Consider the following 23748-nt stretch of genomic DNA (forward strand, 5'->3'; position numbering starts at 1 on the left):
CGGTACTTCGGTACCTATTTTCCTTTATAAAAGTTCTAACAGATTTCGGTCAATCACAATACTTAGTTTCATATGTTGTTTTTTACATATAGAAATGAGTTTCACTTATTAGATAATAGAGATTGATACAAGCGGGGCCGTATTGTCCTGAGTGGGGCTGTACAAGAAGCGGCACCGCATAACCTCCATCTATGTTTTTACTTCATAATTCTCAAAAATCTTTCCAATTTGAATCCAACGGTTTTTTATAAAAATTAAACACGTTCGAGATTTTTGTAAATTATTTTTTTAATTTAAAATCAAATAGACTTTATGAAGCAAAGCGTAAAAGCGTAAAAAATTTAAAGATTGTGTATATTTGCGTTGAAAATTCAGAAATATTACTTTCCCCTTAAAGTACAGAATAATAATGTCATCAAGTTTCCGAATCCACAAATTACCATCTCGCTGGAAAGAGGTCATTAGTAACGAAGGAAATTATATTGTCCAGTAAATATTAATAAATGTTTAACAATGTATTATTTTCTTTTAATTCAAAAACGGACAAAACTTTTCGCTATATCTAATATACTGAATATAAGAAAAGATGGGGAATTTAATGGAGAACGAAAAGTTTCCAAACAAATTCTGCATCTTGAGTGGTCGAACTGTAGAAACGCAGATACTGTTCAGACACAGTATCCATCAATATTTTTGATTCTCATGGAGTTACAATATTTTTGTTAAAGAAAAAAGTTGTTTAAAATGCGCATTTTTATAATATTTGTCAATTTAACGAAAATCGGTTTATCTGCAAGAATCCTGCAGTATTACCGTTAATTAATTATTATTTAAGATTTACATATGAAGTTTAATACATCCTGTAAAATAAAAGAGTATTGATAAGTTTAGAATAAAGGAACTAAGTACTTAAATAGGTATTTACTATGTACTTAAGTAAGTAAGTACTTAGTGTTCAATACATACGGGTGAAAGTTGTAAAGAGATAAGTAAATACTTATGTTAAGGGTAACTCTTCGTGAGAGGAAAGACCCTACAAAGCTCGTAAACTTCCAGTTCAACACCCCTGGTGTATTCATTCAGAAGTTGTCTATAAATATAACTATAAAATACTCTTACAGAAGTAAAATTTAGATTGAAATTTTTAATGTTCAATAAATTGGATGATCTTGAAATATAAAATATATACGAGACAACGTGTCGCTTCTTTGTAAATGATATTTATATTACTTTTTATGAAGCATTGAATAAAAAAGAAAGAGAAAAGTGTATGTGAAGAAGTAACAATTTTCGTATGCTGCACCATAGACAAGGTATAGAATAGACATAACAAGTAATGTAAAATTTTATAACACGCTCTCAGGGATTCTAGGAACTCCTTACCCATGCCGTATCACGCCCTGCCATATCAACTTAGGCTGGTTTTGCATAGCAGTGTTATAAGAGATAGAAATTAGAATTAAAAATATTAAACACAAACGTAATATATGTCCGGACTGTACATACAATGTATTTTTCTAAAGATTGTCAAAATTCAAATATTAAAATCGTAACTAAAACCAAAATATGAGTCAGTAATTATTCCATTAAATAATTATGTATACATATACTTGTTCACTTATTTATAAATAAACATAACTTGATTTTACATTGATATGTAGTACGTATTCTAAGGCTGTGCTTCAATATTTTTTATTCTAATTTCTATCACTTATAGCGCTGCCTAAGTCGATATGACAGGGCGTGATACGAAAATGATAAGGAGGTTCTGGAACTCCCTAGAGCGTGTGACAAAATTTTATATTGTTTGTTATGTCTATTCTATATCTCGTCTCTGATAGTACAAAATGCGGTTTCCATACAGTGTTTTAGGTTATTTTAAATACATAAGATTTTGCCGAATAATGAATTTGTTAATATCTTCTTATTAATTTTGTTTATCGCACGAAGATGTGCAAATTTTTGCTACTGCAAATTACAAAACGAATTTCTTTGAACAACGTTTTATTAATGCCTTCGCAAGTAATCATGCAAAATTCTATAAGGTTGTGTTCTTTTTGTAACTTTTACCACGGAAAAGTATCAAAATGTATGTTAGAGTATATAAACAAATTAATATTTATTAAATAAATAATAGTTTTAATTTCTGTAGTTTACAATTAGCATGTAACTCGTTTGTGTTACCAAAATTTTTTGTTTGTATCTCTTTTTTTAAATTTGATACAATTATTAACATTAAAAGTGAAATATCTTTTCTACTCTATCGATTTATTTATTATTTTAAATATTATGTAATTTTTAATGCTTTTTGCTTTAGTAACAATGGTTTTACATTTATTTATTTACTTTTCAATAGTTAGAATTATAACTTTTATGTAATATGATGCTCTTATAGAACAGTTTTTCTTATTGCAGTTGAAAACTAAAAATAATAATTCTAGCATATTATTTATTATCAATTATTATTTTTTATCTTTATAATTAAGAATAAATCTTTTTGTTATAGAAATAAATGAAATTCATGTTCAAAATAATGAATTCATGTTTTTATCAGAATGTAATAATATTATTAATAAACAATGTGTTTATAATTGATTAATTAAAAAAAATTAATCTAGTAAATATTTAATCATTAATGAAATTATATTTTACACAGTATTTAATGTTTAATAATTTTTTAGTAATGCATCATCAAATACGGACTAATACTACTACAACAAATTTATTACATCTGTCTGTAATGAAGAAAAGAAATCGGCAAAGAAGACTGTATGCAGAGCTACTCGAAAGTATGATTTTACATGAATAATTTTTCATAATTAAGTAATATTATTTTGATTTTGAGCAACTATTGTAATATGAAATATTTTTATTGCAGTAACAAATGAAAGAGCAAGTAATAAAAAAACTACAATACAAAAAATAAAAGCTTCTAATATATCAGTGCTGGTTGGTCAAGATAATATTGCGGACAAATCACCTCAAATAAGTTCTACTTTAAACAATAATTCTGATCACTGTCAAGATCAATGTATTACTTCTGATTTAAATACATGCAAAGAAAACCATGATTCTCTTAAAAGTGAAAAGAACTTCAATATTGTAAGTTTTAAAATTTGATTTTTGCATATATTATTATATGTGTGCATGTATATACAAACATGATATAAATATAATTACAGCAGGAAAGCATTGAGAATACTTTGTCTAAAAAGATGAATTATTGCAAGCAATTGGATAATGATAAAAATACATTTTCAGATTCAAGTATACATATTAAGAAGTAAGTACATGTATAGATTAAAAGTATAAAATTAACATATCCAAATGGGTGTTCATTTATTAATAGTTTTGCGAATGAAATATTAATGATTATCACCTTTCATTAAATATAGTGTATATTCAGATTTTTACTTTATATTCATGTATTTGTTGACACATAATCGTTTTATTTTTAATAATTTAGTAATTAGCAAGTTTATTTCCATTTACTTAATATTTTAAAATGATTTTCATTGTTGTAGAAATAATTGTCAAGTGGAAAAAAAGACTCATTGTATGATTAATAATCGACATGCCACAGATAATTACATTGAAACCTTATTAGCCCATATGCAAGTATATTTAAATTGTAATATGTTGCATAGAACAAATAGAATATTAATGAAATATAGGAAATCTAGGAATAATAATTTACAACACAATAAAAAATGTATTGAACTTTATAACATCATCTTAGAAGCTTACGCTTCCAAAAAGGATATTAAAAAAGTATTAGACTTATATACTATGATAAAAAATGATTCCTTAATACCAACAGAACAAACATTCATATATTTATTTGATGCTGTAGGAAGAAACAGTAACACATTAAATACATCAGGTAATATTATATAATTAAAAATACAATTATTTATAAAAAGGGAAATATTAACATTATTGTTTTTATATGCAGATGTTTTGACAAATTTACAGTCTGAAATGAAGAGTTATAATATTTCATTCAATGACATCATTAATAAAGGATGTTTTAAACATGATCAGCATCAAAATGTATTGAAAGTAATTCAACAATGTGAACCAGACTTCAAACCATCATATACTGGATTAAATTTAGGATACATGTGCAGCCTTGTGAATAAAGTTCCCATGATGAATAATTATTGTAGTCCACTGAAAAATCAATTGACAATGAACGAATTAAAAAATTGCGCGGAACTGCAGTTTCAACTAGAAAAAACCACTAAGGTGCAAATAAAAAGTATAATCAACCCTGATATAAATATGAAGACTGTTTCAGCATATGTAAGATATTTAATGTCCATATTGAATATATTAATTCAATTATCGTCAAAATGCAATTAACTTTATATTTATATTTTTTTGAATTTCATAAATCATTGGTATATTATTCTTTAATAATCACGGTTTTTTTTTTGCTTAGAGACACAAAGTTACTGAATTGGAAAATTATTGGAAACGAATAGCATTAGTAGCATTTGAAAGGAACTTAAAATGTCTAAAAGAAACAGAGAACCACTCTTATAATGCTTTAATGGTATTATATCCATTTTTGGAAGTATTAAATAAGAAACACTACATAAATGCTATAATTCAAGAAGCTAGGAAAGTTGCGAGTGGTTCAGCCACATTTAGTATGACCCTTAATTCGTTACATATTACTTTGGGAAGGCATATTTATGACATATACGAGGTAAGTAATAGTTAAAATTTTTTAATTTATAGACCAAGGAAATTTATTATCATAATTTGTAGATCCAGTACAAAGAAAAAACTGGGGTACTCGATAAAATACATAAAATTTATCAAAAATATCTAGAATGGTACTTACACCCTAAAAGTATAAACCAATTTAATAATATGAACAATCGTACAGTCTGGGAATATTTTGAACAACAAGAAAAAAGCTCTGGTGCGTCTTTAAACGCTACATGTTTCAATTGGCCTAAGGAGGTGATTACAAATATAGGAAAATTTTTGTACAAAATCATATTAAATGATTTAATATTGAAACCCGACCTTTTAAAAGGGCAAGATATTAAAAGTTCTATTCCCGCATTTTATACATTGTTTAGATCTAAGGACAATTATTTAGCTGAACAGGTATGTATATTCCGACATTTAATATATAAATATTTTATAAAATATTATGTCGTATATCATAATTTAGCATACCTGTTACAGATTAAGCCTCATCCTATTATATCAAAAATGTACAAAGAAGCACAATCAGAAGTATTATCATTTAATACAAATTTAGTTCCATCCAATGCTCCACCACGGCCATGGACATCAATAGTTTCAGGGGGTTATTTTTTAAAAAGCACAGATTTTATAAGAGTTTCAGGTAGTATGGTAAGTTATTATCTTTACTTTTAAATTTATTTATAATCTACTTCGAGTACCATTAATATATCAAATGTCTATTCTAATAAAAATTAAAAATTAAACTAATTGAAGGCTCACACTTTCTTTTTAATATTGGCTGAAAATTAGTGTTCATTTTTCACATTCAAAATATTTTGAATCAATAAGGGAGGTTTATTTTAAGAAATATGTCATACTTATAGATATTCAAAACGTTGTTAAAAATAGAGAAATTAAACTTTCAATATCTTAAATTTATTAGAACTTACATCACCTTATGAACTGTTGAAAGTTTATCTATTTATAACTATAATGTAACTTTAATTGTGTTTAAATAACTTTTATATTTCTAAGTTCTCTTGGAAATAATTGTAAAATATACATTGAAATATTGTTTCTTTTTCTTCCAGGGGAATTTATGGAAAAAGTTTCACGATACACCATCGCAACAGTTGTATCCTGTATTTGATTCATTAAATCAACTAGGTTCTACTCCATGGACAATTAATTGTCCCATCCTTGATATTGTGACCGAAGTACTTGCAATTTCAATATTTTTTAACTCTTACTAACGAAATCCGTGATGTGTACTATTTTATAAATAATATATGTTTTTTCGTAGATATTTCAAAAAGGTGGTTGTCCAGAATTAAATATTCCTCAATCAATTTCTAAGTTAACTGCCCCACCTCGCGTGCAACAAAGTGCTACTGTCGAAGAAAAACGTCAAGCGGCAATAGCGATGGCAAAGTATGAGCAAAGAAAGCGTGATGATTATTCTTTGTGGTGTGATGCACTTTATAAACTGTCTTTAGCCAATCACGTATGTTTTTCTCAATCGTTTGAAATAATTATATTTAATGTAACACATATGTAATTAATATACAGGATGTTTAGAAATTGCACATAAATGAAAGAGCGTGTATAACTCATTAAACTGAGTAAAAAATCCTAGTGAACATCACTGGATGCTGGACCGGCAACTTTAGATGCTGATATCTTAATAACGGCTTAGGCAAAAAATTTCATTTCTATAAATTGGAAATGTCTGAATGTCGGCTTCAATAATATGGAATAGATACTATACGGGTTTATTTAAAAATCGTGACATGACCTTTGCAGGATATTTCAAGGTTATCTTGGAAACAATTTCAACAATTTCCAAACACTCTGTACATATTTTAAACAAGATACACATTTCGAATAAAAAAAGAGTAGTTTTATAGTCACTAGGCATTACCCACAGTGTAAATTGTGCTATATTATGATGACTTTAAATTTAATTAAGGATTTTATTATTTTTAGTTTAGAAATAAAATATTTTGGCTACCACATAATCTGGATTTTAGAGGTCGAGTTTATCCAATTCCTCCTCACTTGAATCATCTAGCATCTGACCTGAGTCGTTCTTTACTGTTATTTGCGGAGAGTAAACCATTGGGTCCAAAAGGATTGGATTGGCTCAAATTACATGTTATTAATTTAACTAGTAAGAAAAAATCATCCTCTGTAAAAGAACGGCTTGAATATGCAAATGAAAATCTAGAAAATATTTTAGACAGTGCTTTTAAACCCTTAACAGTAAGTTTTCCTTTTATTGTAAAATATATAATAAAATAATAAGAGTAAGCTGTAAAACTTTTTACTATGTACGTATTCGTCAGTTTATATAATTTTATGAAATAATGAAATTAATATAAGGAAGGATAATAGAAAATGAAAACAATGTTTGTATCGTAAAGGGTAAAATGTGGTGGAAAGAATCAGAGGAACCATGGCAAACGCTAGCAGGATGTATGGAAATAGCGAATGCACTGAAAGCACCAAACGTAGAAGAATATGAAAGTAGGTTTCCAATACATCAAGATGGAAGTTGTAATGGACTTCAACATTATGCAGCACTTGGTAGAGATCAAATTGGTGCAGAGAGTGTCAATTTGTGCCCATTTGACGTTCCAAAAGACATATATAGTACTGTTGCTGCTTTAGTAAGTTTTATTTATTATAAATATTTGTATAAGTTGTAATAATTACTAGTTTTCATAATAATTACATTTATTTTCCTGTAGGTTGAAAAAACTCGAAAAATTGATGCCGCAAATAAAGTAATAATGGCCAAAGCATTAGACGGATTTATACAAAGGAAAGTTATAAAGCAAACTGTAATGACAACAGTATACGGTGTAACAAAGTATGGTGCAAAATGTCAAATATTAAAGCAATTGAAAGGTGAACATTTAATTTTATCCTTACAAATAAGTAATTTTTATTATCCTCATTATTTATATTTTACAAAGTTATGGAAAAGTTTCCCGAAGAACACCTTTGGACTGCTAGTGTATATTTAACTGAAAAAACGTTTTCCTCGTTAAGAACAATGTTCAAAAGTGCAAAAGAAATTCAGGATTGGTTTACCTTATGTGCTCGAGCTATTTCTGTTCTTTGCGGTGAAAATGTAGAATGGGTTACTCCTCTAGGTTTGCCGATTATACAACCGTATGTCAAACAGTTAAAAAAGTTAAAAAACAAAAATAAAAATGAGTAAGAAAAATACATAATGTTACATTAAATATTATTTTGTATTATATTTTGTTAATGTATTTTATATTTTTAGAGTACCTGATACATTAAAGCAAAAGAATGCATTTGCGCCAAATTTTATACACTCCTTAGATTCTACCCACATGATGCTTACTAGTTTACATAGTAAAGAAGCAGGCATTACTTTTGTCTCTGTACATGATTGCTTTTGGACACATGCTTCTACTGTAGATATTATGAATAAAGTAAGTAATGGAAACGTAATTAAAACGGAGAAATATTACGCACATACTTTCTTAATATTTTATAATATAAAGTAAATTCTTATTACAGATATGTAGAGAACAGTTTGTTGCTCTTCATACTGAACCTATTCTTGAGAATTTAGCGACATTTTTTGTAAACCGTTATATATCAACGTAAGTAACATTTATTGTTTTAATTTTTTTAATAAAATTAATGGAAGTCATATTTCCTATATGATAATAATTTAAATACTTAGTCACAAAAAGTTAAATACTTAGTTAAAAATACATATTTTTATTTATTAAAAAATTTATAAAACTCTTAAGGAGACTAATATAAATAATATTTATACAGTAATCTAAATATATTATTATTTTAGGGATATAGAACTAAAACAGAAATTAGACTTAAAACAAATACGTCGTACCTTAACAAACGTGCCGGCAAAAGGATCTTTTGATATAAATAATGTATTGTCTTCTACATATTTCTTCAGTTGAAATTTAACATTAAGCGTTTGTACATATTATGTATATTACAAGAAAAATAAACTCACATAAAAAAACATATTTCACTTTTACTTTCTGTTTCAGTTTATATGTTATATTTACCTTATTACATTTACCTATTCCTAAAATGATATACGCTTTCATGTTATAATGGTTTTTTTATGAATACTCTTAAATCATATAAAATATCAAATAAAGTATTTAGTTCTTAAAACTTCTACAATTGTTGTATATAAAATTATAGAAAAGATAAATGTAAAAAATGTAAGTATTACAGATACGGTTGCCATCCGTAATATAAGCGAGAAAGATTAACAGGATCACGTGCTTGCTGTATAAGTCTTTCCACTTGACCAAAAATACTTGATGGTAAACCTTCTTCAGTACCTTGAAGTTTTTGTTCAATTCTTAACAAAGCTCTTTCCGCTGTTTTATTAGTTCCTATAGAACCTATAAGAATAATATTTATTTTTGCCTGATATATGAATTATATTTGCACATTATAAAAAAAAAAAATTGATTTAGATGACCGAAATTACTTACAAAATAAGTAACATAATATTAGGAAAAATAATTACAAATGATAGAAAATTAACATCTTCGTAGCCGGAAAATTTTTTGCTTTTCTAATACTCATTGTCGATGAAAATGAAGAAAATCTTAAGCTAATTGTTGTAAATTTCCAATGTTAAAATAGAGACAAAAATTAAAAAATTTGTTTTGAAATATCAGTCTTGTAACGACCTGTTGTTTGAAATGAAAAACTTTCTGTTAAAGAAAAGTATATATTTATCCCCCGATTTACACAATACTTCATTTACATGATTTCGCTTTTATACGTTTTCAAAATGACGAATTAAAAACTAAGATGTTAAAAATAAACATTTTTGCTGCACCGATATTTCTACAGCAAATTTTTTATTCTATTCGATTGATCATACTGGCATTAAATCTAAAATAGGGAATTCCCCTTTTTGTATACACACAAAAACCATTCGTGTGAAGCAATACAGTAAAGTTCAGGAAATCTTTTGCAGCATAAAGTGTATATCGTTGTGCTTTTTCTGAATGGAATTTTTTAAAACGTCATATTTACTTTAAACGTCACATTTAACGATAAACAATTATAGTTTCTATAAAATTTTTATAATGCACTTAAAATTGCATAGGCTTTACAGTGCCAAAAGAAATTTAAAAAAAGCAAGTGAAAAGAAAAGTTATGTTTTTAGAAATTAGAATTAAAATTTGATATTGTCTTCGTAATAAAGAAAGAATAATAGAGATTGCTAAATTATATTCCGTGAATAAAACCATTTTCATGGTATTTTACTTTTATTTTACGTTGAAGTAAATGAATTTAAATAAAAATCTAGGCGACTAAATCATACACATTTTGGTTTGTTTTCGATTTACATGGTTTTACATATAAAAATCCATGATTTCGATTTATAGGCTATTTTAAGGAACCAATCTCTCGTGTAAATCGGAAAAGAGATGCATTTGCAAAGACGTGAATTCATGTCAGTGATTGCAAATACATAAAAACGATAAGAAAATAGAAACATAATATTTACCTTGATTAATTTCAACTTGTTTCAAAGAATTACCACTTTGAATGTTATGTGCTTTAGCTGGTGTTATAGTCCAAGTAAACAATGGATCATACAATAATACTTGAAGTAAAGTTATAATTATTTGTCGTTGATCACGTAATATAGTTAAAGTTTTTTCACAGCACTGTCTCATTGTACCTTCTATTCCCGATACACCCATTGCGACCTCAATATTTTGTGTGAGGCGAAATGGAATAGTTTCAGGAATTGGTAATACCTTACCTTGTTCAAATGCTATACCTGATAACATTTAATAGTATAATAATTACATTATCTGTATCATATTCGCATTTTTTATGTTAATCTATATTTGAAAATAATTATTATTACCAAAGTCAATATGAATTACTTCAGCAGTTGCTTGATCAAGTAAAATGTTATTAAAATGTCTATCTCCTAAACCCAAAATGTATCCTGCTATGGATGTTGTTGCTACACTATAAACCAAATCAAATGACACGTACAGCATCTTACAAAATCTTAACAGATTATGTGATATGTTAAACATGTTTTTCTATTTTTACCTGCGAGTATATGCTAATCTTCTTTCGAACCATGTTTCCGGAGATGGATATTTTTCTGTGAAGAAGTGATGCAACACTGGATGCATATTTGCACAGCAGTCCATAAATACCTTCAATTTTACATCAGTTGATGACTTTTCCACACCCTAATAATAAAAATACATCAGAATGATAAAATGATTTCTGATTATTTAAATTACTTAATTATTTTGCTTGTTATAAATTTCTTTCAAATTTACATTTTTTGTCTACTTTTACAAGCTATACAAATTAGTTTAAAACCATTTTATTATTTATAGAGCAGATTTTAGACAATTCATATTATATGTATTCCTGTATTATTAACGGTAGTGAACAGGAAAAGTATTAATTAAACTTTTTTATAAATGTGATTATTAAAGATTATTTTGTCTAATTATAAATATAATTTAAGAATAATCTTACTGCTAATTTCTCCTTGCACAGTTTTGCTGTATAATCCTTTGGATAGTATTTTTTATGAAGACCAGAATCATTATTTGACCCTATTAATATAGTTATAATAGGAATCGTATTGTTACACCATTCTAATATCCCTGATCTTTGTGTTAATGGTACAACCTGAAAATTCATACAAAAAATACAGAAAAATACATAAGTTAATATTGATATTATTTAATATTAATTATTAATCAAATTTTTCTAATATTTAGATTTAAAGTACCTTATATGTCCTAATCATTAACTTCCTTCGTTTAGTTTCTTTATGAGCTTTCAGTAGTATATTCATTATATTAAAAACTTGTTGCATAACAGCATCTTGTCGTAAGTCATCTTTACCCTAAAAAAAGTATATAGATAATGTAAAATTAAACTCGATTAGAATATTCAGTATACGTATACAATAAGTAATTTACCTTTACTAATTGATATCTTGAAATTCCATCAGTACCAATGCATATTATCTTTTTTGGTGTATTTAAACCTCCAACAGTCTCGTATGTTTCCACGTATTTAGATATTCCAATTACGTTATTGTAATTTCTAGATGCTTTTACATTTATCGTTAACGTTGGAACAAGCACGTTAATGAAATTTTTAATTTTCAAAATTTCTTGATTTTTAGGTATATTAATTATTGAACCAGCTGGAAATAAGTAATTAAATAACAATTTACCTACATTAGTAAATTGTATACTACTGCATTTTTATAGGTACTATTACATTGTTAGATTTATGTTACGTAAAAGGAATTGTCTTACGTTTACTTGAAGAAGTTGTAAGATTGGCCAACATAACTAAAGAGTGTGATAATTTATCCATTTCATGCACAATTGTGCTTATATTTGATTTAGTTAATTCATGTAATAATTTACGGGCTCCAAGTACTCTTGGTTCTAATGTTTTATTCATCTGAGTCGTATTGTATTCATAATCACCATATAAATTTTTTAATGCTAATAATACAGGTAATGTATGGTGAGGATGTTCTAGGGCACAATGTTTCATAATTGTATATATCTTTTCAGAAAAGGTATCAAAAACATCGTTTATATGTGCCGCCAATTGTGGAATAAGTGGAATAAATTTAAAAGACGATATTTTGTTAAGATTCGCATTTAACAGATCATTAACTTCTTTCTGTTTTATGTTGTCTAACCAGAGAGCTACTACTCTAAATATTAATAAATTATAATCCTCACTTTGTTGTAACACTAATAAATAGTATCTGCAAAAACAAATATATTACAAATAAAATTTAAGAAATTTACCAACAAAAAAAAATATATCGAATAACCCTACATAAAAGAATTAATCTTTCTACATATTAAACAGTCTTATGTTATTATGTATTAACATGTAAAATTTATGTAAAATTTCATTTTCATAAGAAATTATACTAATATTTAAAAACTTACTGCAGCGCTAAAGATAAATAATTATCTCTTTCTCTTTGTATGTGCTCTAGCTCTGCAACATCATTTATATGTTGTTTCTGATTCAAAATTAATGCTCTTCTAACATCTTTGTCTTTACTAATTGAATGCATGTTAACTCCTTCAGTGGAGTATGTAACGCATTCTTTCAAACTTTCAAATTGTGTAGATTTCATATATGTACATATTTGCTCAAATTGAGCATCAGCGAATCGAGCTAAAGCTACTTGTGTATTATGTAAATTCTTAATACTATCAACAGTCTGTTCATCAATAGAGGTGCTTATATCTATAGACTTTAAATAATAATTTTTTATCACAGTCTGAAAAATATAAATAAATATATTTATCATTAGAAATGTAAATAGGAACTTATGTGTACATGACATATACCTGAGGATTTTCAGATTTCGTTTCAGCCATCCAGTCTCCATAAACTCTCAACACTTGAGCTCGTAAATTTATATCTAAGGTATTTTTATGTATTAAGTTACGTAAAAGAAATCGTCCAATTTTTAAATCATTTCTAAGACGTGTTAATAGAGATTCTTGATAAAGTAATTGATCTTGAATTTTCTGAGGTAAGTCCGTTTGTTTTGCTAATACAGCTTCGTATAAAAAAAATATTTTAAAACAATGTTCACATAACATAGGATATTGTTGAAACCTTATGATAAATATTTAAAAATACTATTGTATTTTCGTATCTTACATACCTAAAGAACGTGTAGCAATATGCAAATTTTCCTTATCAGCTGCTATTTTCGATATATCTAAATATGTATTGAAGAGCGCATCCTTTAACTGCATGTTTAGAGCTAAAGTGTCATTTATTTGATACATAATAGTTCTTTGAGTTAATACAGGCTCTATATATTGGAATTCATTGAAATTCGTTATATCTTGCTGTTTCCACTTCTTTAATAGTTTCTCATACTCATCTGGTTTTGCTAAACTTAATTCTTCAATCTCACGAATCAATTGTAACTGCATTAACTTTTCATATATAGTTTTACTGCTTTCTGAAAATTACATAGCGTTAGATTATATATATATATATATATATATATATATATATATATACGTATTATGTATTAAATAGTTCATTTGAACGTACCTAAGCTAACATTTCTAAGTGCTTTAATAATACTTATGCGAGCATTTTCAATTGCATTTTGTATACCTATTTCATTACCTTCATGAAAATATTTTAATGCTTGATAATGATAAAAATGATAATCAGACTCAGTTATTTGTGACTTTAATTTATAATCATTTTTCATGTATAAAGACTGATTTATTTCAGAAAAGTTCCAATTACTGAGCCGCCAAGAGCATTCGTATTGAATATCTTCATCGATTTCTTCATTATTTTTAGACATGGTACAAATTAAATTGCTAAGTAAATATTGAAAACCAGATTGATGTAATCCATTAGTCATTTCTGTAATTCATAATTCAGTATACAGAATAGTACATATGATAACTTTAAATTTAAAAAGATAGAAGAGAAAAATTTTTTTAAACAGAAATGCATATTTTTTATGTCCTGATCGTTACATTTGTTCATCTTCTATACAAAGATATCAAGGAACTTGCATTGAAAAGTTATTAATTTGAAAATATTTTAACATTAACATTACATTTAGATCTGCATGTCTAAACTGTGTTCAGAAGAACTACTTAACCAATGTTCTAATTAAAATATCTTTTAAACTAGTCCTTTCAACATAATTCTTTAATATCTTTGTATAGAAAGAAGATAAACGAACGTAACTTAAACATTTATTATGTGATGTACTATTTGAAATCATGTAATTTTGTTTTGTCTTCTATCATTTTAAATATACAATTTTTTTTAAATTGATAAAACATGTAAGATAGCTTTGTATTGCATTTTTAATTTTAAATATATGTTTAACTAAATTCTAATTTTTTATTATTTTTCAAAATTAACTATTTCAAAGAATGATGCTATGTTATAAATTTTTCAATCATATCATTATAATGTTACCAATATGGATCAGTTCATTTACCTTTGATTACCGTCATATTTCCAAAAGATAGTTCAACATCTTGAGCAAGTATTACTTTATCCCATTTATGAGTATGAACGTAATGTTGTATACGAGTTGAATGTTCTTGTAAATGTGAAGATCCAGTACCATGAATAGCATCAAAATCACCTATTTTCGCATAAGTGTCTCTAAGTATATTTTGTATCATTTTTCCTTGTTCAGGTACCAATTCATAGACACGATCAATTTTGGAAATGTTAGTAATAGTATCATAATCATTTAAGATGTTTTCACAAGACATTTCTGCATACAGTATCGCAGTAAAGAAAGCTGCACAATATTGTGCCGCTTTTGCAATATACATATAATTTAACTTTAAACAAGCATTATCGGCAATTTGTACTCTGATATAATTTACAATATTTAACATACAATGAACAATTTGATGGTCACAATTTGTTGTTTTATGTATTCCAATAGAAACTACATTTGTTGTTGTGTTATTAAAATGATAGTCAAAAAATTCATTTATGCAAGAACATACTGCAGCTGTGAATTTTTTGTCTATACGAATTATAAGAAAAATAATTCTTGGTAATATTATTTCACAAACATTAGTACTTAGCATACAAATTGGAAGCAAATTTTCAAAATAGAATCCTGCAAAACACTCTACTATTTTACAAGTTATTTCTGTAACCCAATTAGTATATGAATCATTAGTCTGAAGTGTCCAAATATTATTCTGAGGATTTAAAATATTATTCATTTTTACATTATTTATAGTAACTTTTTTTGTTCTCGAATTTTTATTAATTATAAATGGTTGAATATAGTTTCGAGGTAATAGTATCTCTGTTTCACCTAAAACACTTTTTAGATGTTGTATGTATTTTGTATTTAACAATTTTTGTCCCCAAGAAGATGACAATACGATATGAAGTACATCAGCGCTAACACATCGGAGTTCTATGTTGCTTTGAAACAATAATTCTATCATTTTAATTATTATTTTATACGTTAGTATCTCTAATAAGTCAGAACTTTCATTAACGTGACTTTTTTCTAAATACAGCACCATTGATGTTAAATCATTAGGACCTATCTCACCTAAACATTTCGATGCTTCAATTGAAACATTTAGATCCGAAGATGCTGTTAATTTTATAAGTTTATACACTAATTGATGTAATATACTTGAGGCACAGTCTTCAGCAAACCCATGCAAAGTTTCAAATTTATTGTACAATTCTTGGAGTTCTTTTTTCCTAGTTGATAACTGTTGTCGTAAATGTAAAACATCTTCTACACTGTAATTTATGTTTTTGTCAGTTAAAGAATTTAAGAAATGTTGTATTTCTTCCTCTAAACTATATGTTTTGTCAGCTTTATACTTCAATGCGTTATGCGTATTCCGAATTTCTTGAAAAACAGGAACATTTGGAAACGAATTTAACTTTTGTATTGCATCACTTGGTATATCTTTTTGTTCGATTAATAAAAAGTTAAGTATTTCCAAAGATACTGGTACCTTTTTTGTTTGTACAACGGGAATCAGAGTCGTGACAGTAAAACTTAAAATTTCTTTAATTTCTTCAGGTCTTATAGGCAATATGTTTTTCACAAATTCATAGAAATATTTACTTGCTATCTCAAGAAGAATATCATTGTGTGCTTTAATTATATAAAGCAAACTGTAACCAATGTCTTTTATTACATACATAGCAAGAGAATCAAAGTACTTTTGCTTCAATTCTTGAACGATTAGTATGCAAAAGAACATGTACTGATGAAAGGCTTTTACTTTATGCGCTACAAATTTTTTTTTATAAATGTTGTTAACTAAATGTAACAATATTTTCTGTAATATATTTGGACAATTATGTGCTAAAACATATTGTATAGACATTTCTTGTGCAAAGAAGTTTTCTTCCATATATTTTAAGCATGCATTAACTGTTTCATGTTTAAAATGTGGAAGATCCGACATTGCAAATGAAATTTGTACACCTAACATTTTTTCAAGATACGTCTCGTCATGTAATCTTTCAATAAGATATATTAACGTTTCTTCAAATTTGTCATTAAATAAACTTGAGAATTTTTTAACTTCAACAAATTCATCTTGATTTGATATTAACTTATGAAATATTTTAGTTGCTAATTTTCGTTTAGTGCTGTTATCTTGTTCGTTAATACAATATAATAACCATGATAATATTTGTGGAAAAATGTTTTCAATAATTTGTTGAAATGATGAATTTACATAATTGCAAAGTGATTTAACACTTAAAAGTTCAAAATTTTGAAATTTAATAAATGCAAGTGTATTAATATGTATTTCATGAAATTGTTGTTCTGAATTACATTGTATTAATTTCCAAGGAAATGATTGTGATGAATATTTTGAATTATACCAACAGGTTACTAGATAACTTAAATTATCTTCCATTAAACTGGAATAATTTATTTGGTTCGTTATAGTATTTAAAGCTGTTGCTACTATTTGAATTTCTAGTTTTTGGTTTATAATAAAATGTACCATTGTCTGTAAAGCGTGACACTGAAATGTACCATCGGAGACTATTATCGTTGCTAGTACTAGTAAAGCACTTGCTATTTTGGTTTCCTTTTCATCAATATTTGTATTGATAGTTAATTTATTCAATGATTCTTCTATTTTTGTAAATAATAACTTCTTCCATTTAAAATCAATATATTTTGAAAGATATATTTCTTGTACGCATTTAATTAATTCAAACTGTACAATAAACAAAGAATTAGTAAACAATGAAACAATGCTGTCGATCATTGGCATTATCTGATCAGGTATATCAGGTACTGTATAATAAAAAAGACCAGGACTGATATGAATAATTTTTAAAAGACATTTAGTAAATTCTATATTGACACGAAAACCATATATTTTTTGACAATTATTCTGTTCAAAAATAATATTCATTACACCATCTAAATTAAAATTATAATCTACAGCATATTTAAGAAAATACGGTAAAATATTTAATATATGTCGAACTGCTGTTTCATCTTTTCGACATTTCTGATATAATGTTAATATATCTTTTAATGGTATCTCTTTGTGATTTTTGAATAAATTTTTTCTGCCATACTTTGATAGCGATTCTAAAACTATAACAGCCATTTTAAAATCCACCGTACAAGACAAATCGTACATATCTATTTCAAGTAAATTGTTCATGAGTTTTATTTGAATGTCACACTTTTCTTCTCCTACGTTAATGCAACAAAATAATGCTAAAGCCTTTGATGTTTGTATTTTGATTGTACCTTTGTTGCAAAAGTTACACTGTTTTTTGTGTAATATTTCTTTATCTAAAATTTTACGTCTGCTTTGAAAAGAACTATAATCTTCATAATAATCCTTAGGTGGCTCGTAATCAATAATTTCATTATCTTCAATATTCATTAAACTAAATATACGTTTTAACATGTCTAATGTTGAAGATAAAATAATTATCCTTGATACATCTGCATCATATGATGTTCCATACAACACATTAAGTGCTTTTGTTATATTACAAAGATAGATATATTTACTTCTCGATGGATCTATATTTGCCAATGAAGTATAAATAACATCTAAATTTGTTTTCATTGTATGTTGAAGAGGTGTTTCATTATTATTTATTATATTGAATTGTTTCATCATTGATATTACTTTTGCTATAATAGCAATTTTCATTATTCTTATGTGTATATCATCATTACCACTACTTTCCTCTAGGATAGCACACAACTGAATTTCCAAAGAAGTGACAATATCTTGCATATATAAAATACGTTCATTTAATTTTATATCCTCCTGAATATCATGTTTTTCTTTTTCAACAAACAAATTCGTTTTATATGCCAATAGCAAGTAACAATTTTCCATGTACTCATAAGATGGTTCCAAACATTCCACACTTTTTGAACAATTACATGAATTGTTAATATCTTGTTCTTTAAATTGGATCTGCTTTTCATACTTCGATTTTGATATAATACTAATCAGTAATAAACATAACTCATCAATCATTATTTGTGTGCCCAATTTATGCCAAGGTATATTTAGTGCCCATTTTAATAAGCATAATCTCACAGAATCTGAATTCATTGTTGGCGAGCATGTATTTATATTAAACATTGTTATGTCAGATGGTAATGATAGATATTCACAAAGTATTATTAATGTACGAAGACTCATAGGTGACCATTTGATAACATTTGTAAGATAAAGTCTTAAGAGAGCATTTGGATTTGTTATTTTATTATTTAATATAAAAAGTTGGGTAAGTTTATGAGTAGATATTTCATTCTGATTTACGTTCAAAGACCTAAAATTATAAATTTAATAAAAACAATTTCTTAAATTTCAAGTTTTAAATAATATAAATTATAAACATTTTACCTTAATAAAATATCCCATATTTTATCCCAATACATGTTTGAGTTTTCTATGTCCGTGATAGAAAATATATTTTCGTTTTTTAATAAAGTAACACATAACTCATATAAACTATCCATAATAATTTCTTCTTTGCAAGATTGTGTAAGGAGATCTACTAAAATTTTTAAGAATTCTGCAAGATCTTGTGATTTCAAACATGTAGGATATTGTTTCAGTAATACTACTAATATCTGTATTATTGGCCAAGCTTCTTCAGTGTTAGTATCAGTAATAATATCAATTAATCCATCCATTTTATTTGAAATTCTTCTTCGTTTTGCTGCTTGTACACAGTCAGATACATCAAGAGATTTCCTTTCAACAATGACTGGATTTTCTAATATTTGTTTAAAAACTAAAATAATTTTAGATTTTGATATTTAATTGTTAATAAAATGTGTAAATAATCATTTTGGAAAGAAATAGGAAATTACCTTCACTTGCAAGACAAATAAAACTTTTAGGTAGTACATCTGGTTTTAAATCCTTCATGATCATTAAGTATATACTTTTAAGTATCGCATACCACTCTTCCCAATTATTAGCATAAGCACCATCATCAACTTTACATGTTCCTTTGGGGTGGTGGATTTTAATAAAAAGTAATAAAAGTTTATACTTCTCCACAGAACTTTTTAAACTAATTATATTTGGTAAAATACTTTCACTAAATTGGCAAAGACTATATCTACATTCAATTGCGATTTGTTGGCATACTGTATTTGTAAGTTTATAAGCAGATTCTGCTAGGATTTCTTGATCTGTTTTCACATCAAGAAACACAGTTTCTAAAACCAAGTAAAATGTAATATTATTTCATTTGTAATAAAGTATAAAATAATAAATTAATTAGAAGAAAAATATTAAGTAAGACAAATTTATAGAATTGATGTTTTCTCAAATATTACCACACCTAAAAATGGCAATATTTTCTTCAGGTTTGGAAGAAGATCCGAGTGTAAACAACCATAATATGCGATCATTTGTAATGCTTCTAAAGCAGTACGTTTATTCATAAGTGAAGATACATTCTTATATAATGGAATACATATCTTTAATAACTCTTGCCATTGTTCAAATAATATCTTCACCTGATATGTCCTAAATGGAAGTATATAAGACACCAATATACCCATATAAGTTTCATGATAGTATTCGTATATATTTGTTCCCAATATTTGTAAAATTAATGGTATTACATCTGTGCATTTCAAAAGTGGTAATTTATAAGAATTTGCACATTGAACTGTTTTTCTCACAAGTGTACATGTATTTTGTCTATCTGTAACTACTACCTTGCTGTGCGAATCCTTACTAGCATGTCTATCTGTTTCCTTTAATAAAAATAATATGAAAACAAATTTCATATATTTAAATTCAATGATTTCTCGAATAAATGTAATCACTTACGGTTAATACAATTTTATGAACTGCGTGTATTATATATGACCAGTTTACGACACCTTGTATTTCTTGTTCTGTATTTCTACATATTTCATTTATAGCTTCTTTATTTTCATATAACTCAAGCAATTCGTTCACACATTTCTAAAATAAAGAATTACAATATATCTTAAGTTTCTTCATTATGAAATATTGTAACATCAAATTCAATAATATGAGTATGTTAAAGAATAATGTGTATTGTATTATATATGATATATTTTTGAATAATTAATTGGAATAACATACATACTCTTTTATCAGTAACTTTTTTAGTAGTTGTATTCTTTAATATCTCCTGTATCCTTTCCGAATATTTTGACATTTTATTTTAAACTTTGAATAGACATATCAGGCTAATAATTCCCACAAATTGTATGATGTGAACAAACTTTTTTTAATAAAAACACTAGAAATAATAATCAAGCATTACACATTCCTATAAAAGCCTCTCTATAATATTATTGTGAGGTAAAGCACTTCTTAAATGCACCTCTTCTGTACTGGCTCAGTATTGTAGTTTATGAGACCTAATTTATTTAAGCAAGTTATAAAATTTTAAATAATTCTTTCACTAATAACGGATTACATATATACTAATGAAAAAATAATAGGTATGAACAATCTATATGAAAGTAGGAACTAATGATAAAATAGTAGATATATATAATCTATTTAAATAAATATCTAAATAAAATATCAATTCTTAAACTACCAAAAAAAGAGAACGCAACAAACAGGAAATTTTTGTCAAAATTGTTAACATTTATATTACCAAATTATGTGACAGTACAACTTAAAACTGCTCTTTGTACAACTGCTCTTTACCGCTTAAAACAACTTTTGCCGCTTCTTTACAGGTGGCATTTGCATTACTTTCTATGGACCATCGGATAAAGAAAAAAATATACTGATCAGAAGTGAAACCGAGAAAAAATATCGATTGATGGGACGAAACCTGATCTAACTATTAAATTATCTAGGGACTAGGAATTATCTATAAACAATTTATAATTTTATATTAAAATGTCGGTTTTATATCTTAACAAAAGTTTGTAAAATTTTCTTACACTAGACAAGGAGATCTGTTCATCGCTTCATGGGCGCCAACTCACCATTGCATATAAATAAGCTCTAAATACGTAATAATAAGAATAAGACCTGATCTGCACTAGCGATCAATGGTTCAGTCAAATCAAGTTAAATCATAGCCGATCATGACTATTATCAATGTAAATAATATGTAATCCAACGAAGCATTCATAGTGAACGGTACGATCAAGTTAAATCAAAATTTATTGGTCATCGAGCTGATATGCCGACAATCGAAGACCGCGGCAAACTTCACTGGATTTGATTTAACTGAAAATTTTGAACAGTCGACGGTCAAAAAGAATCACGGTTGACAAGCAATTAATAGAATTTATTTGAGAAAACAGCAAATTGAGCGGTTTTAGTAGAAAACTTATATAGCAATAAAAATTGGAACTAAATCAGAGTACAAAGTAAAGAAATCCTTGATTACGACTAATCGTGATCTATTCATACAGTTGATCGCTGATCGCTAGTGTGAATCAAACCTAAAACTTCTTCCAAATGACGTTACATAATCTACATGGACTGTGATTTCCCTTACTAATATTATGCAAACCTACTTCATAGTGTACATGAAGATTGAAAAGCTATGTTAAATGAAATTCAACCTGCGATTAAACTTTTATTTCTGTTTTAAATGTTTTTAGTCAAAAAATATATTATAATATTCATTTGAATGTTGGAAATATTTTTTTCGAAAATGTTATTGAACATTTATAAAATTTAAAAAATTAAGAAATCAAGAAACTTAAAAAGTGTTTTTTGATAGTAGTAATAATGATGGTACATAGATGGTATTCATTTATACAGGTCACTTCCACTCCAATTTAATTTAAGTATTGGACAAAGTTCAACTATTGCCCTTCACAAATAATCGACTAAATTGACAACCGAATTCCTTTTAATATTGCTTGAAATTTCATTTAGTAATAAATTTTATAAACAATTGAAATATAATGAAATACAGCAGCACTGTACAATTTTATAACAAAACCTTTTTTATTTCATATTTTTTAATTATTTTATGAATTCCTTTTCGATTTAATCGACACATACGTTTGTGAGATTAATACAGAATTTATTTACGTATGCCTTACGTTGAGAATACGCATCGTATACGTAATATTAAATGATTAAGTTTTCTATTATCACAGTTCAACAAGCTCAATTTTATCACGTTAAAGAACGTATTCATATCAATAAATTGCTATTGGTATTATGTTTCAAATATCGATCCCAAATACTACTTTGACATACCATATTAACAAACAAAAAGAAACTATACAAAATGAGATTAGTCCTCGGTATGGTTGAAATTTTCTAGCATGTATACTCTTGGTGATAATGCTTATTTCTCAGGATGAAAGTGAAACGGCTCGTATATAACGATGAGGTGGATAAAATCAGCTTTTGTAAACAGATTATAGTTCATAATCGTTCGTCGGGGGTCGACTTACAAATGGTCTGGCAACATAATTCTCCCATTACGAAAGTTCCAGAGTCGCCAAGTGCCAATTGATTGAAACAATCTATGCATTCCAGCAACACGTGATGTAATGGAACATTTCGTCGACCAACTGACGATCATAATTCAAACTTCAAAACGTATTTATACGTTGCCTTCTAACAACATCTATTCCCAATTGTCAATGATACGATTATATTTAAATAATATATTTATAGTTAAACTAGTAAAGCAATTACTAAATATATTTTGTTATTATAAACAATGATTCCTTTCTCGGAATATATGAGTAATTATTAAATATATAAAATAGGTTTATATTTGTAAAAATATGTTTATATAATAGTGACTAAATTATGATTTGCTTGATAATAGGTATCTAAATATTTAACTATATATACTTGTAATGAAAAGCATAAGATTATTAAAATAAAAATAGAAATAACCGCCAGTGCGTGGAATAAAATAAAATTTCCTTCAAATTATTTCTAGAAAATTGTTATTAACGCTATTTCGTTA

General features: G+C 26.7%; 2 protein-coding genes across 12 annotated transcripts; one reads left to right on the forward strand and one right to left on the reverse strand.

Annotated features, from left to right (window-relative positions):
- Positions 1 to 1687: 1687 nt before the first annotated feature.
- mtRNApol (mitochondrial RNA polymerase) lies at positions 1688 to 8695 on the forward strand. 3 transcript variants are annotated; one of them, XM_076372528.1, is made up of 18 exons: positions 1688 to 2089; positions 2682 to 2789; positions 2879 to 3102; positions 3183 to 3283; positions 3525 to 3883; positions 3956 to 4248; positions 4445 to 4714; positions 4777 to 5124; positions 5206 to 5376; positions 5799 to 5924; positions 6011 to 6211; positions 6694 to 6969; positions 7131 to 7376; positions 7458 to 7617; positions 7686 to 7929; positions 8003 to 8174; positions 8263 to 8348; positions 8555 to 8695. In XM_076372528.1, the coding sequence occupies exons 1-18, from the start codon at positions 1951 to 1953 to the stop codon at positions 8673 to 8675; spliced, it is 3645 nt and encodes a 1214-aa protein (XP_076228643.1). In that variant the 5' UTR covers positions 1688 to 1950; the 3' UTR covers positions 8676 to 8695. The 3 variants fall into 3 exon arrangements, with proteins under 3 accessions (XP_076228643.1, XP_076228642.1, XP_076228641.1); XM_076372527.1 differs by having other exon boundaries at positions 3186 to 3283; positions 3956 to 4305; XM_076372526.1 differs by having other exon boundaries at positions 1689 to 2089; positions 3956 to 4305.
- A 12-nt stretch (positions 8696 to 8707) lies between these two features.
- tefu (Serine/threonine-protein kinase tefu) lies at positions 8708 to 23317 on the reverse strand. Of its 9 annotated transcripts, XM_031974743.2 has the most exons (20): positions 22172 to 22822; positions 21740 to 22031; positions 20923 to 21078; positions 20637 to 20774; positions 20140 to 20560; positions 19661 to 20014; positions 19188 to 19581; positions 14774 to 19113; positions 13855 to 14181; positions 13454 to 13759; positions 13131 to 13345; positions 12720 to 13060; positions 12063 to 12529; positions 11718 to 11947; positions 11525 to 11641; positions 11266 to 11421; positions 10822 to 10967; positions 10628 to 10734; positions 10259 to 10537; positions 8708 to 9134 (listed from the first exon to the last, which is right to left on the reverse strand). In XM_031974743.2, exons 3-20 carry the CDS (start codon positions 20992 to 20994, stop codon positions 8956 to 8958), a joined length of 8589 nt encoding a protein of 2862 aa, XP_031830603.1. In that variant the 5' UTR covers positions 20995 to 21078; positions 21740 to 22031; positions 22172 to 22822; the 3' UTR covers positions 8708 to 8955. The 9 variants fall into 9 exon arrangements, with proteins under 9 accessions (XP_031830603.1, XP_031830608.1, XP_031830609.1 ...); XM_031974748.2 differs by lacking the exons at positions 21740 to 22031; positions 22172 to 22822 and adding an exon at positions 23222 to 23317; XM_031974749.2 differs by lacking the exons at positions 21740 to 22031; positions 22172 to 22822 and adding an exon at positions 22862 to 23113.
- Positions 23318 to 23748: the final 431 nt, after the last annotated feature.

The sequence above is a fragment of the Nomia melanderi genome, chromosome 12 (assembly GCF_051020985.1).
Source record: "Nomia melanderi isolate GNS246 chromosome 12, iyNomMela1, whole genome shotgun sequence".
NCBI classification, from domain to species: domain Eukaryota; kingdom Metazoa; phylum Arthropoda; class Insecta; order Hymenoptera; family Halictidae; genus Nomia; species Nomia melanderi.

Coding starts and splice junctions, on each gene's coding strand:
- mtRNApol (XM_076372526.1), top strand. CDS start 1,951: ATGTGCAAATTTTTGCTACTGCAAATTACAAAACGAATTTCTTTGAAC. Junction 3,284..3,524: donor TCAAGTATACATATTAAGAA/GTAAGTACATGT, acceptor TCATTGTTGTAG/AAATAATTGTCAAGTGGAAA. Junction 6,212..6,693: donor AACTGTCTTTAGCCAATCAC/GTATGTTTTTCT, acceptor TATTATTTTTAG/TTTAGAAATAAAATATTTTG.
- tefu (XM_031974748.2), bottom strand. CDS start 20,994: ATGTCAAAATATTCGGAAAGGATACAGGAGATATTAAAGAATACAACT. Junction 13,760..13,854: donor ACTTAGAAATGTTAGCTTAG/GTACGTTCAAAT, acceptor TGTAATTTTCAG/AAAGCAGTAAAACTATATAT. Junction 9,135..10,258: donor ACAAGTTGAAATTAATCAAG/GTAAATATTATG, acceptor TTATTCTTATAG/GTTCTATAGGAACTAATAAA.